General features: G+C 33.4%; 1 protein-coding gene across 2 annotated transcripts; it reads left to right on the top strand.

The window, feature by feature from the left end:
• Positions 1-1,726: 1,726 nt before the first annotated feature.
• On the top strand, positions 1,727-13,846 carry Fmo-1 (Flavin-containing monooxygenase 1). 2 transcript variants are annotated; one of them, XM_073075533.1, is made up of 8 exons: positions 1,727-1,889; positions 6,255-6,451; positions 6,962-7,100; positions 7,368-7,551; positions 7,833-8,108; positions 8,284-8,447; positions 8,764-8,907; positions 13,223-13,846. In XM_073075533.1, the coding sequence occupies exons 2-8, from the start codon at positions 6,255-6,257 to the stop codon at positions 13,412-13,414; spliced, it is 1,296 nt and encodes a 431-aa protein (XP_072931634.1). In that variant the 5' UTR covers positions 1,727-1,889; the 3' UTR covers positions 13,415-13,846. The 2 variants fall into 2 exon arrangements, with proteins under 2 accessions (XP_072931634.1, XP_072931635.1); XM_073075534.1 differs by lacking the exon at positions 13,223-13,846 and adding an exon at positions 11,023-11,763.
• The last annotated feature ends 446 nt before the right edge of the window (positions 13,847-14,292 follow it).

Here is a 14,292-nt window from a genome sequence, read left to right as displayed (position 1 = left end):
AAACTGGAAAGACAAATTGCATTAGATCGCTTCCGGTGTGAGAGAGACGGAAATATAAATAATAGTTATGTAGCCGTCACCTTTTACGAAATATCATACTCTTAAGCTGGATTACATTTTTTGACAATCTAATTCTAGCTCTGTACGGTATGTGAACCTAATTTCAATTATGCCTTGTTCTTGGCGAACACACTTGGTACAGGTATTTTACTCAATGAAAAAACAAACAACATGTCGCCAGAAATTTAGCGTCTATTAAAATATTGTGTCTATGACAAAAACCCTTATAATTCTACTTAGGTGCTACTAATAACCATCATTTGGCTGCAATCACCTAAACGCAATCCATACATCACATTGCGTTTGCCTATTCTAGCGTACGTAACGTAAAACATTAGAGTAATAGTACCAACTTTTACAGTTAGAATTCGGGATAAAATTATGTATCTCACTTTAATTCATGGCACTATCTACTTTGAATCTTACCAAATCTTACCGAGGTAGATTACTGTTTTACTACACAAGTCATATTAAAATATATGTTTACACTGTTTTATTCCGATTGAAATGAACGTAACGGAAAATGTAGAGTCTAATACTAGTGAATCGACGCAGATTACTCATTAGATCTCTTATCATTTGCTTGATATATTATGAAATATAAATATAGGTAGGTAATAAAATACATAATTATAACAAGTAGGTATAGTTTCTGTTTTAGGACTTGGTGTCACATACTAGTCTAAGGGTGAGTTCATGATACCCCCTACTCTGGAATCATGGAATCCTGATACGGAGTTATAATTATATGGAAAATAACCCTTATTGATTTGTCTACAAATAGCTTTAAAGTAAATATTGCAAACTCATACAAATTATTTAATCAAAGATATAGTCACTATCGTACTATCACTACTACTATTACATTATATTTAATTACATAATTTTATTCTGCAATGTAAGTACCTATCTTATATCGCATTTCTTTATCTAGGATTGTCCCGAAACGTGTACACATGTAGTAGTTCTACACAAGGTGTTAGAAATGTTGGATCGAACGCATGATGCAACGACCACGACGCTTGCACTATCACGTGCCCACGCGCTATGGAATGTAGGCGCGACTGTACACAACCAAGATGACACTCGTTCATCATAATCTTATGTGGCTATGTGGCCTTGGTATATAGATTTTCCAGGATCCAAATAGTACCATAAATAAAACGCAGTTATATAAAGCGTAATTCGCAGATCAATGTTAAGATAGAATAGTGCATACTATATCTCCACTATCCCACTATGTATCCACTAACATATGAATGGTCTCTTACTTATGTTAGTGGATACTATGTCAAATCAATCCATTAAGGATGTCCACTATCTGCCGTTATATATTTTTAGTTTTTCTCACAAATTAGACACATGAATATCATTTATCCAACTACTAGTTTACGTATCTAGGTCTACATGTTTTTCCTATATAAAACAACACAGGAATTATTGTTATCAGTTTATTACTTTTTTTAGAATATAATGTGACAAAAAATAACTATATTTTAAGTCTTTTTTTTAACTTTTCGTATTTAGGTCATGTTATGGTTTGAAAATATAAGGAAAATGTAAAATTTCTATTAACCCTTGATATAATTAATTTTTTGTAGTTAGTTTATTTTTACTACAATCGCATTCGCTGACGTTGCGGACAACATAAAACGTCAGGGGCGGCCGGAGGGCGCACATTTGCGCTCGGAACGTCACACATTATACAGGCAGTACAGGAACAGAGGTGATCTACTACTACCGGCTATTTCTCGCTGCCTAGTACAGTCATCAAGTGAAGTGTTGTGTATCCAGCGATTTCGATTTTCGGAATAAAAAACAAACAGGAGGTATGTGTGATCACAAATTAATTAATTTCGATTAATCAAAAATACTCAGAATTTAATAAACAATAAAATAAATTAAAATTTGTTACATATTCAACAATTTCTAATAAATAAATTCCTGGTGTTAACAATTGATGTTTTCCATATATTTTCCATTTTTCATGAAATTAATATAATAAAATAAAGAAAATCTACAATGCTTGTCTTCTCCACAAAGTTATAAATAATTGTTCCGATCTCCAATAAATTCATAAAAAAATTGATCTATCCATAAAAAATCGAACACCTGTGGAAGTTAGGATGCTGCGGGCAGTTAAACACCAAAGTTCCTTATTCTCATGTTAAAAGAATACTCTGAAAAATATTAAAATCACACTGAATCTTATTAATTCTTTAAAAGCTTTAGATAAATTAAAAATGTTCGTTTCTTTTATTGACAACACAAGGAAAGTATAATTAAATCCAACGCTTATTAAATTTATTGATACAAAGAATGAAAAAAAAAACACACGCAAGTAGGTAAATATGCGCGGATGACAGTACTATACAAACGCAACGCAACGTACCTAGCTATGTACATAGTACAAATACTAATGAAAAAATCAAAGCTTATGACACAGATTGTGTAAACATATAAGTATTACGTATACCATATATGTATATCAAGATATCCTACATAAGCGACATATTAATACAATCGCAAAGACGTTATAAGTGAGCATTTACAATATCTATTTCATCCAGTCAATGACCGCATTTTTACATCGATACCTACAATTTATTTGGTAACATTAACAACATATTTATGATCTTCGCCCTTTTATCGTATAGTGCAGTGGTTAGCGCCTTGACTTCGTTTATGAGGTCGTGAGTTTAAATCCTGACCGCGCTTGTAGTAATGCTACTCATGTCAAACCCAGTGTGAAACCAGGGTAGATTGTATTATGAAATTAAAGAAGAAAACGAGCATACAGTTCACCTAGTGGTAAGCGTTCACTGCAGCCAAGTAATCTACAATAATAAACCCCATATTAGATCGAGGTCCCTAGTTAAAGAAGTACCTGTAGGTATCCCTCGTTTACCTAAGTCTCTCTGCTATCACAACAAAGCGACTCTGCAAGCAAACACAATCTATACTTGTGTAGCTAGTACCTATTTCCGGATAAATAAAAATATCCTTAATATCGATTAGGTTCTAACAAATTACAAAACGAATTTTCACGATAGTCGAAATTTGCGGGGCGTTAGAGGAAGGGTAAAGTGCTACATTGTCTCTAGATATTTAATTTGTTTACACGATAAACTGAGCAATAAACCGTTGTTTACTGTCAATAACAAGAAACCCATCTTCTCTTACGAGTTTAATACGTAGAATACGGATTTATATAAGGAATGTTACGTGAAATCTGGATAAATTCGCTTCGTATCAGTGGCCATTATGATTGATTCTCTTGTTTATTATTTCTAGTTAAGTAACTTATACGTCCTTATTAGCTATTATTAGTTATTGACTATTAATGCTATATATCTTCAGTAAATAGATGATACACTATTTGTCATATTTATGTTTAATACGCTAAAATGTATGAACTCTTTTACTTTAAATCTTAAACTTAGTTTAATAATTGTGATCATTTATCTGACAACAGTTTTATAACAATCCGTTAATGTTTCGTTCGGTCTATTTTTCGTAACTATTACATACTAAGTAAAGTATATAGGTAGTTAATCCCTACATACATCAAAATAAGATATGTAGGCCTACGTTACAAAATTCAGAAAGAAATCAATAATAGTTATAATAAAACAAGATTCAACGTTAAATTAGCAACAAAATGATAATACATTCTACCAATACAACAAAGTGAATTTTGAAACATAGATTTCAGATCCAATGATCTCAGTAATCCCAAGTCTGGGACCATTCTTTATACCAGTGTGGGTCTCAAGGTTTATGAGGAGTGACCCATTGCCTTGCCCCGCAGCGGAATAAATGACCGATTAATGTTGTTCTCATAAAATTTCTTGTTTACGTACCAATCGACGCATGTTTTTGTTTACAATGTAAACGTTAACGTACTTACAACAAGCTTATTACACACGCTTTTAAAACCAATTTTGATTTCGGTAAATAAGTTATATTAAGTTATACTTGAAATATTTTAAGATTATCGGTAATATTTAAGAAATTGAAATAGAAAATGAGTATACGCTGTATCCACTTAAAGGTAAGTCATGGCTGCCCTCAGGGTAAAATGATTCGGGTTCCTTGTAAAGTCGGTCATAGAAATAATTAACGGTTAATTCTAAAAACAAGGATTCGCCACACACTACAGCAACACTCATGCAGTAGCTACGAGTATATACAGTTGTTCTTACAGACTAAATTATAATTCAGTTTCAAACTCGCCCTAAAATCTTTAATATTATTGTATTTTATAACATTGTTTTATTTTATATAAACTGTTGTATCGTATTATTACTAGTCATACTAATAAAGGGCAGCCTTCGTGTAACATATTCATACCAAACAGGGTCTCCGTGAATGGTAATTTCCTTTTCCTTACAAGTGGCTTTTTTGTTCACGTGACGAGTAAATGATGTTTCTATCTGTATGCAATTATGACAGCAAACACTTCGATTTCCTGCATTTTTAATCTTTTGCGATAATTTTTAATTACAGACTTGCGAAACATGTCTTTTATGAAGAGGTCGTTTGAAAACAACTCCAGTAACTCTACCTCGTTTAAACTGTACCGCATGTAATCATGCAACAAAAGGATAACTTAATTAACGGTTCGCATATACTTATAGCTATAATAGTAATATTCAGAATAAACTAAACAAAAGTCTGTAACCTCTAGATATAGTAAAATAATAGGTACCTACTTCCGTAATAGAGTTCCGTAGTTCCGTATTGAAAAATTAATAAATGGAAGAGATTATAAATAACTTATGACGACCCGCGTGGTGGAGCGGTCACCATACCGGTCTGACGCGCAAAGGGTCCCGGGTTCGATCCCCGGCCAGACAGATATTTAAATGATGAATTTGGATTTCTGTTTCTGTGTCTGGGTGTTTGTGTATTTGTCTCTGTGTGTGTCCATGGCACCCACAACACAGGGAATCCTAGTGTGGGGCTGGGAGTGTGTAGAAAGCGTTTAAATTTTGCCAGTTAAAACTTAACTTAAGCATCGTTAATTTAAGCACAATCTTTTGCTTTCTAAAAACAAAATATATACACATCTTAATTTATACAAAAAAGTATAGAAATGGTTATATTGAAAATTGTTGTTTGCGGCGATCAACAATCGATTTGTTAGTTGCAAATCGATACTTGAACTTTATTACATAATAAACTATAATTTACTATTATTATTAAAGACACAAATACAAGATAACAGTTGCCAAGTTCTGGCGTATGTTGACATAAATTAGATGATTCGTTTTATCACTGGTAGGAAGTTGGCCGTGATCCGTGAAAAATGAGCATATTTTCAAAACATTTTTGTTATTGTGTCTGTTTCTCTCCAAAGATGTTTAAGGCTAATGACTTTAGCACATATATTTGTGTACAATTTACACAGTTCATTGGTAAGAAAATAATCTTTTTTATTAATAAATATTAATGAAATTAATGGAAGTACTATTCCTATAAGTCAAGGTAAAAGTCTGTTCAAAATTAGTCTGCATTGACTATTTTTGCGTTTTTATGCAATACATATTCCAAAGATCTTTGAATTTGAACGTTACTGATTAGGATGATTTTTTTTTAATAAATAGAAAATAGAAATATTTATTAGAGTAGAAGAAGTTAAAACTTCTTTCCCTCGTACTCTCTCACTTTCCCCTGACATTCATTGTATTGAAAAAAATATATCTACTGTATTTCTTTCAACACAAACGCAAATATAGAAGAAAGTCATTATTTACGTGTAAGCAATAGATAAGTATAGATATCTCACCGCCTTGTAATTGAAGGAAGCCATAAAATGACTTAAACGGCTGACAATTCTGTCAGCCGTTTAATGGCTGTCATAGTGTAATTTTCGCGGAACAATGCCGACATGCGCAGTTAAAACACGAATTCGAAGAAAAGGTGCGAAGAAATATCGTTTAATTCGTAAATGATCTAAAAAACTACATTTTTTTAATATTTTTTAAACACGAAAGTAGATGACAGTGACAATTGTCAAAAGGTTACATTTTCTTGTTAGGAGCGAGTAATCTTTGATAATTTATGGTGTAAGTTATAAAATAAATCCATCTCTATCTGTTCTAATAATTCGTAAGTTTTTCATCCTATGTGTTTTCTATCTCTGTTACTAACGTCTATGATAGCATAATACCTTCTCTGTCTATTTTCAGATGGCTCGCGTGTGCGTGATCGGTGCCGGAGCGGCTGGGCTCTGCTCGGCTCGTCATCTCCTGGTAGAGCCGAGCGTGGCGCAAGTCGATGTGCTAGAACAAGGCGCGCAACTCGGCGGCACTTGGGTGTACACAGAGACTGTCGGATATGACGACTTTGGACTGCCCATTCACACTAGCATGTATAAAAGTTTAAGGTAAATTTTAAATTTTAGTGAAAATAAAGATTGTAAGAATGTCACATTAAAATATTTAGAAAATCAAGCTAACGTACTTTTGAAACTACAGAATATTCAGTAGAATCTTTCGTTATGATTCGTCTAATGCAAAAGTACAATCTGCAAAGTTAAATTGCGGTCATTGACGCCTCTGATAGGTGATTCTAGTTCCGTGTACTTGGATGCTAATGGATATTTACTTATATGTATTAATCGATACTTTTATCAATTCAAGATCGTGTTCAAATTATCTGTTGTTTTACTTATTTTTCCGACGTCGAGACGTTTACGACACGCGCGAGGTCACAGGGTATCAGGGCAATAGCGCCCGACGAGAGTACGTCTATGGACCACTTCATTGGTTCTTGAAATGATATATGTTTGCGGACTCCCAGCAGTTTATGATGCCTTTGTCGAATCGCTGAACTACTAAATTATTAATTATTAATTAATAAATTATAGAGATATTTTGTAAATTATGTATTCCAGAACCAACCTTCCAAAGGAAATCATGGGTTTCCCCGACTTCCCAATTCCAGAAAGTGACAAATCCTACCTGCCAGCAAAAGACATGCTGGCATTTTTGCAACTTTATGCTGACAAACATGGCATCACGCAACACATCAAAGTGAGTTAAATTAAATCACGCTAGAATTAATAGTTCATCTAAAAAGTAGTAATTTGGCACAGGTTTTACATTGCATGCTCGTTAATTTAAACTAATGAATTAAATGAAACGTTATCAGTAACATTAATGTAAATATAGGTAATTGTAATTTGAATGTCATTTGCTTTTTTTATTTTGTATGAATTAAACTAAATACCCTCATTTAATTACAATAACCGGATGACGTGTAATTGCAACGTGAAGCAATTTATTCTTTATAAATTTCAGTTTAAACACCACGTACAACTAGTGATACCTAAACAAGGGCCCTCAGGGGAGCTGTGGGATGTGACCTATAAAAACCTTAATAATGGTGTTTCGGAAACAAAAGAATACGACTACATTTTCGTGTGCAACGGACATTACAACACGCCGTTCATACCGAATATACCAGGACTAAAAAAATTCCAAGGTACCTTAATTTTTTAATTTAATAAATATATTTGTAATATCTGTGTATAGTAAGTTTATGTATGTCTAGTACTTGCGATACAAGAGTTACCCTATGTTGCTTACGATTACTTGCGTAAGTTATTACCCCTACGCACAGGGGCAAGTAGTGTGTTAGTAAAATAAATATTTCTTAACAAAAATAATTTACAATGATGAAATGTACTTTCAAAAACAGTTCAATATGATAAATAAATACAAAGATTTCTGCGAAAAGGTGAAACAGAGTAAAATTTATTACAGGTGATGTTCTGCACAGTCATGACTACCGGGTACCTGAAGTATTCACCGGTAAGCGGGTGTTGGTAGTTGGAGCCGGACCTTCTGGGATGGACATCGCTCTGGAAATCACCAGTGTCACCCCGAGGGTCGTGCTTAGCCACCACTTGAAGGAGCAGCCCAAGACCGTGTTCCCAGACAACTTAGTTCAGAAGCCAGATGTAGTGCGGCTGGATGGTAGCACTGCGGTGTTCCAAGATGGGAGTCAAGAAGAAGTGGATGTCGTTTTTCTATGCACCGGTAAGTTTGTAAATATTACGTCTTGTTTGAAAAAGGACATGTCTGGAAATAAAAAATCGGGTTCTTCAAACGTATGTACACTACTTACATGTATTTGTATTATTGAGGTACATGTCAAAAAAATAGTTTGAATTGTTGGTTGTAGGTTTATTAATGTTTTGCAATTATAACGCAGGATACCTGTACAACTTCCCGTTCCTTCACGAATCGTGCGACGTGTCGGTGGAAGACAACTGCGTGGAGCCGCTGTACAAGCACCTCGTCAACATTAATCACCCGAGCATGTGTTTCATCGGTGTCCCCTACTACGTGTGTGCCTTCTCTATGTTTGATCTGCAGGTAATTATAGTTACTAAGGACTAGGACCTCATTCACAGAATTAAGCTTTCTTTAGTTTAGCTATTCGTCCACCAAGGTATGATTCGTACTTGAAATGATCACGTGGCATAGATGTCGAGTATAGGTAGGTATGTGTATACTAACGTAATTGAGTAAAAGTTAAAATTTCTATTTATCGGGAGTTATTGAAACGCAAACAATTGTCATCGGTTACTTTTGGTAGCTAATTTAACTTTTGTAGTAAGTAGGTTACAGTTACAGTGTCATTCCTACTAAACTACCAGGCTACTATAACTTACAAGGTTTAATTTTACAGGTGCGCTATTACGTGAGGTCGATGAATGGAACCTTTAAGCTGCCTTCTTCTGAAGAGATGACGGAACACTGGGAAGAAGAAAAGAAAGAACGTGCGGCGCGGGGCTATACCAAACGGCAGGCACATATGATGGGGCCCGATCAGGTAAGCACTCGAGCTTTCTATTACTACCTGGTTGGTATTATATATTGTAATTTATTTTTAATTTTAATGTTACTTGGTGACACTTGCATATCTTCTTGAGAACAGCCCAACCAAAGTTCAACCCCTTTGGAGACTGCGATCCCCAACAACCCTGTCTTCCTCGCAATAGAAAGTTAGAAACTATAGAGAAAGTTCCTCAGGAAGTAACTGAGTGAGATTAAATTATTTTTGCGACTATTAGGAGTGAAATAATCGAAAAAGATATAAAAATATGGATCGAATATACAAATAAAGAAGTAACGATGACGGGTACCTAGGTATTTAAAAAAATTAAAAAAGCTTGTAACCTAACGATCTATTAGCTAAGCGTTCAACTGATAATAATCAATTACGAAATTAAAAACTTAAAAAAATAAGAAGACGAAATGTGTTGTATAAGTAGTGGAGCCGTAAATTTCAATTTTATTTTAAGGAAAGTTCAAAGAAATATTACGAATTTTCGTACCCAATATTGTATTCTAAGTACTATTGCCAAAATTCCTACAAATCCATGTTTTATTACTATTAATGAAAGCTGTAATGCGTTTTCGAAGTTCCAAGTTAAACCGTAATTTATTCAAAAGCTAGGAAGAAAAACCGGAAACGTGTATGCGATTGCCGGGCGTCGTATAAGGCTAACATGAACAAAAAGAGTGCGGTCTAATTCCATACAAGGAGGTTATTTATTGGCGCACGACGTGGAAACCACATCGAGATTTCTGTTTTGCGGAACTGTACATCCATACCAATCGGGTCATAGAAAAGGAAATTATCCGTGACAGGGCGTTGAGAGCGTAGTTAGAATGACTGATAGACAATCAATATGTCATCAGATTATATGGACAAGGAACTCATCTAAATAATTATGATGTTCGAAGTCGATAACGGCCTTTATCAATATATGATAGGTAATATGAATTTCGATCTTTGCCATCGAAGACGGACGAAAGCCCTATAAGCTCTAGCGAATGTAACTTTTCCATTTTACACGAATCTGCTTCATTATTATCACAGAAAAGATATCAATATAACATTATGCTATATATCAAAGTTATTGTATATTTATTTACCACTTGTAACAGAAAATTTTCAACCGGGTAGACCAGATAAAAAAATATTAGAAGAATTACCTATTAATTATTTTTTTACATAAAGTACTAATTTAATTTACCACAACTATAGCAATTTACTACTTGTTTCTTGGCATCTATCCAAAAAGACATAACTTTTTCAAATTATTTAAAACAGCTTCACGCTCCGAATTCCCAGGGCTTCATAAAGCCTTGTATTCATTAGGCAACATTTGTTTATAAACACTGTTTATAAACAGTGTTTATCAATGTTTCATCATCTCTGTAAACAGTTTATAAACAAAAGGTGATGAAACATTGTTTCTGAAACATGTTGCTGTGCTCCCCACGTTGAATGGGGAGCAAGACGAAACATTTAGTTTATAAACAGAAGTTGACAGATGTGGACGTATGTTGCGCTTGTTTATAAACATGGAAATAGTGTGGTCCAACGAGCTTTATCAACAGTATAATATACTTTGGGATGTCTCAAATAAAGACAATAAAATAAATTTAAAAAATGATGTTTGGGCCGATATTGCTGCAGAATTGAATATTTTGCAAAAGGAGGTAGACCCCAAGATGCATATTTTACGCTCACAGTATTCATTCAGAAAATAAAAAAACTGTGGTGTACTATGCGATGCACTATGATAAGTCTGATCGAATGTATCGAAAGTATTGAGTAGTTAGTAATAAATCAGGACTAGAAGATTACAATCGTTTATTTTTTACATTACAAAATAAAAATCATTTTTTTTCTATTAACACTTTTATGAATTATTACGTAAGCAGCAGAGAGCATCACTATCTCCTCGGGCAACATCCTAGCAACATCCGACAAGTGTAGACTGCAAAGTTTCAGAAACATTGTTTGCGGTAAACTTGTTTATAAACACGCCTTAAAAGTTTATAAACAAATGTTGCCTAATGAATACAAGGCTTAACTCTAAAAGCCTATTGATATCTGTTCTGTGATACTGTGAGTTGTGACCGACTTGCGCAGGCCGACTACTACATTTCCCTTTCGCTGGAGAGTGGCGCGTCGCCACTGCCGCCCGTGTTCACCAAGGTCCACAACGACAGCAGCCAGAAGTTCCTGGATGACCTCGTCATGTACAGGAGCGACATCTACCGCTTGATTGATGAGGAAAACTTCATTTGTTATAGCGCCAATGCCTAGTAGTTCATCATCCTTAATGTAGTTAGTTACATATATACATTGTAGTTATCAATCACAGAAGGCTAGGTGAAATAATCCTTGTGTTGTAGTAATGTACTTTAATTACAGAGTGCATTATAACGTAACAATGATGTATGTAACATTAATTGGTATCACAGTAACATCCTCTTAGGAGGATGTGAGAAGATCTAATGTCGTAATTTTTCGCCGATACATATTCTGAAATGTTAGTCTCCGCGAAAATAGTGGACCATGATCATAATACGAGTAGTTACAAATTACGTACAGCTGATCTAAATAGAGCGAGGCGAGGAAAGATCAGCTCTACACGTATCTTATTTAGTATTTCCACTATTCAACAATTTCGCAGACATGTAGTGGTTATATTCTCTCTGCGCAGATTACGTGCAAAACTAACTAAATTCCGTAAATTTGTTAAAGCTAAAAGTAAATAATATTGGATCTTATAAAGCAAACTGCGTATCAATTATAATTATATTTTCGTAATAGTTAAAAATGCTTATATTGTCACATTTTTGTGTAACCAATAAATAACGTAATAATGTCGAAAATTTTATTTTCCCCTCTTATTTGTTTATTAACATTTAACACATTAAATATCAACGTAACGAAAATCGAGCCAATATTTTATAACAATACAATACTTATCTTTAAGGAGGTAAATATTATCTAAATAATTTAAGAAAAGCAATTCTTAATTATCGTTTATTTAAGTGAGTATACGAATATTATAAAACTTAATAGCAACTTAGGATGTTACGTTTTAATACTTTATATCTAAATTTGTGTAAAAAAAACTTAAATTAAGTTGTACCCTACATAGGGTAATGCATATTACTTACTTCACAAAATGCTTTAATAGGATTGGTTTACTCAACTATAAAGTTGACCCCAATTGACCCGCCCTCTTTACTACGCACCTACAAAATTTTGTTACTCTTAACAGTAGTAGATAAGCGTAACAACATTTTTTTATTATTTCATTCCAAACTTAGTTTAAAAAGTTAAGCTACGACTTTAATTAGTCTTAAAAACGGTAAACCTAATCCTCAAAAATAATTTTGTACATTCATAAAATAGATACGTATAAAATATAAATATCCAATTAATATTTAATACGTCATACGACAGTGACGTGAGTTTATAACTAAATCTTAAAAGTTATTTATATAATCTAAAGATCTACAGATTAATTAAGTTAGACTTCCTTAAAATCCATATTCAAATAATGTGTACCTAAATGACATTGTTTTGTCTAAAATTTATCTTAAAATTTTGAGCACTTAAAAATCGGAAGTTAATTTACTATTACTATTATTGATATGATAGTGTAGGGTTAAATAAAACACAATTATTATATTAATTTATTTGACAACAGAGAATATAAATAAAAATAAATTATAACTAAATTTAATATAATAGAAGTACCAGGATATCAGGAATTCCGATAACTTGCGAAAATGTTCTTTATTCGGCTCTACACGTCTCGATCCTTTCACTATTTCCGAGTGACTGGAAATGGTACTGCAGAACCATTTTATATTTATCATTAAATTGAAACGGTGTACTTGTAAATGGCATATTTATGTAAACAGACCTACAATTACTGGCCGGTAACGATCTAATTAGCGAAGTTATAGGGTTATCTTTGCATCGATTTGCCTTGATACAAAGGACACTTGTCAGGCGTATTTATGTTTTGTTTATTGTTTGTTACAAGCTACTTATTCCTTTATTTTATTTTTGTTCTCAGATTATTTATACCATGGAATTATATTTACTTTTGACAAGTCAATAGAAGTGTATGTAATCTTATAGCACTATTTTTAACAAAATTTTAAATATTTCAGATGTGGCTCTACACATTTGCTACGATGAGGCCTTACAAAATATTATCGACATCCTATAATGTTTTGTGAGGCCTCATTCTTTGGAAGTATATTGCTGATTAATATATTTGAGCCCCTTGTGTCTGTATTATATGACGTATATCTTGTTCCAGGAGCGGTACTACGCGTCTCTGGCGACCGAAGCCCAAACGAAGAACCTGCCCTCCGTGATCACCAAGATACGCGAGGAGAGCTCCATTCGGTTTCTGCACAACCTGAAGAACTACCGCCAAGACGTGTACAAGATTATAGATGACGACACGTATGAGATCATCAGTAATGGCACACGAGAGATTCTTTGTTGACTCTACAACAGATACTTAAATAGCTTCTAAGTTTTATACGTTAGTTTATGTAGCGTAAGAAATCAATCTACTTCATAACTTGAATTTTTGTACCATTTCTCAAGGCTATTAGTTCGAAAATCGTAAATTATAAAAAATATATAAATTTAGTATATGATATACAGAGTGATTTTTTCAAACGGGCCTTTACGGCCATATCTGAAACTATAAGAATTAAAGAAAAATGCTGAAAGGAGTTACGAGGCCGATTTTGATAAAAACTAAAACTACATTATTACTTTTTAAAAATAGCTTTTCCCTAGCCGGGAATCGAACGAGTTCATCTTGAAAAAAATAGTTTCGGTTTTTGCCCTGAAGGCCCGTTTGAAAAATTCACCCTGTATATTATTTTGTATTGTATGCAACTATGACGCCACATAAGTCAGCAATGACGAGAAAATGAAGACGAATAACACAATACTTGACCAATGAATGCATAAATAAAGTGTGCGTAATTCCAAAATAGCAACATAGAATAATCTTGTAGTGTACAAATCCTTTTAAGTGTACCTTATACTTATCCATGTTGAGAAAGTGTTTAAAAGTGATACTCGTAACGAGGTAAAATATTAATAAAATCACGACATGTATCTGTATCTCAGCTAATTCAATAAATTAAATTAACTATCGTACCATTTGGCATCGAGGAAAAATCTCTTTAGTTACCAATTTAGCTTCTGTTCAACTGAATTAGTTTGATTTAGTTGTCATTTTTTCGTGGTATCATTAGAATAAGTCTCATAAAATCATAACCATTCTAACCTTGAGTGAGACAGGCCTATGATATACTTAATTTATTTATAATTTGCTTATAATTATTATAAACGAGACTTATATGT

Source organism: Epargyreus clarus, unplaced genomic scaffold, assembly GCF_041222505.1.
Source record: "Epargyreus clarus isolate Ecla_fem2 unplaced genomic scaffold, WU_Ecla_fem_2.2 ptg000008l, whole genome shotgun sequence".
Lineage (NCBI taxonomy): Eukaryota > Metazoa > Arthropoda > Insecta > Lepidoptera > Hesperiidae > Epargyreus > Epargyreus clarus.
Note: the sequence above shows the minus strand (reverse complement) of the source record. Positions and strands in the feature narration are given on the sequence as shown.

Bases quoted from the DNA above. Each gene is read 5' to 3' on its own strand.
- Fmo-1 (XM_073075533.1), top strand. From the start codon at position 6,255: ATGGCTCGCGTGTGCGTGATCGGTGCCGGAGCGGCTGGGCTCTGCTCG. The intron at 7,101-7,367 runs GTGAGTTAAATT...TATAAATTTCAG, and splicing joins GCATCACGCAACACATCAAA to TTTAAACACCACGTACAACT. The intron at 8,908-13,222 runs GTAAGCACTCGA...ATCTTGTTCCAG, and splicing joins ATATGATGGGGCCCGATCAG to GAGCGGTACTACGCGTCTCT.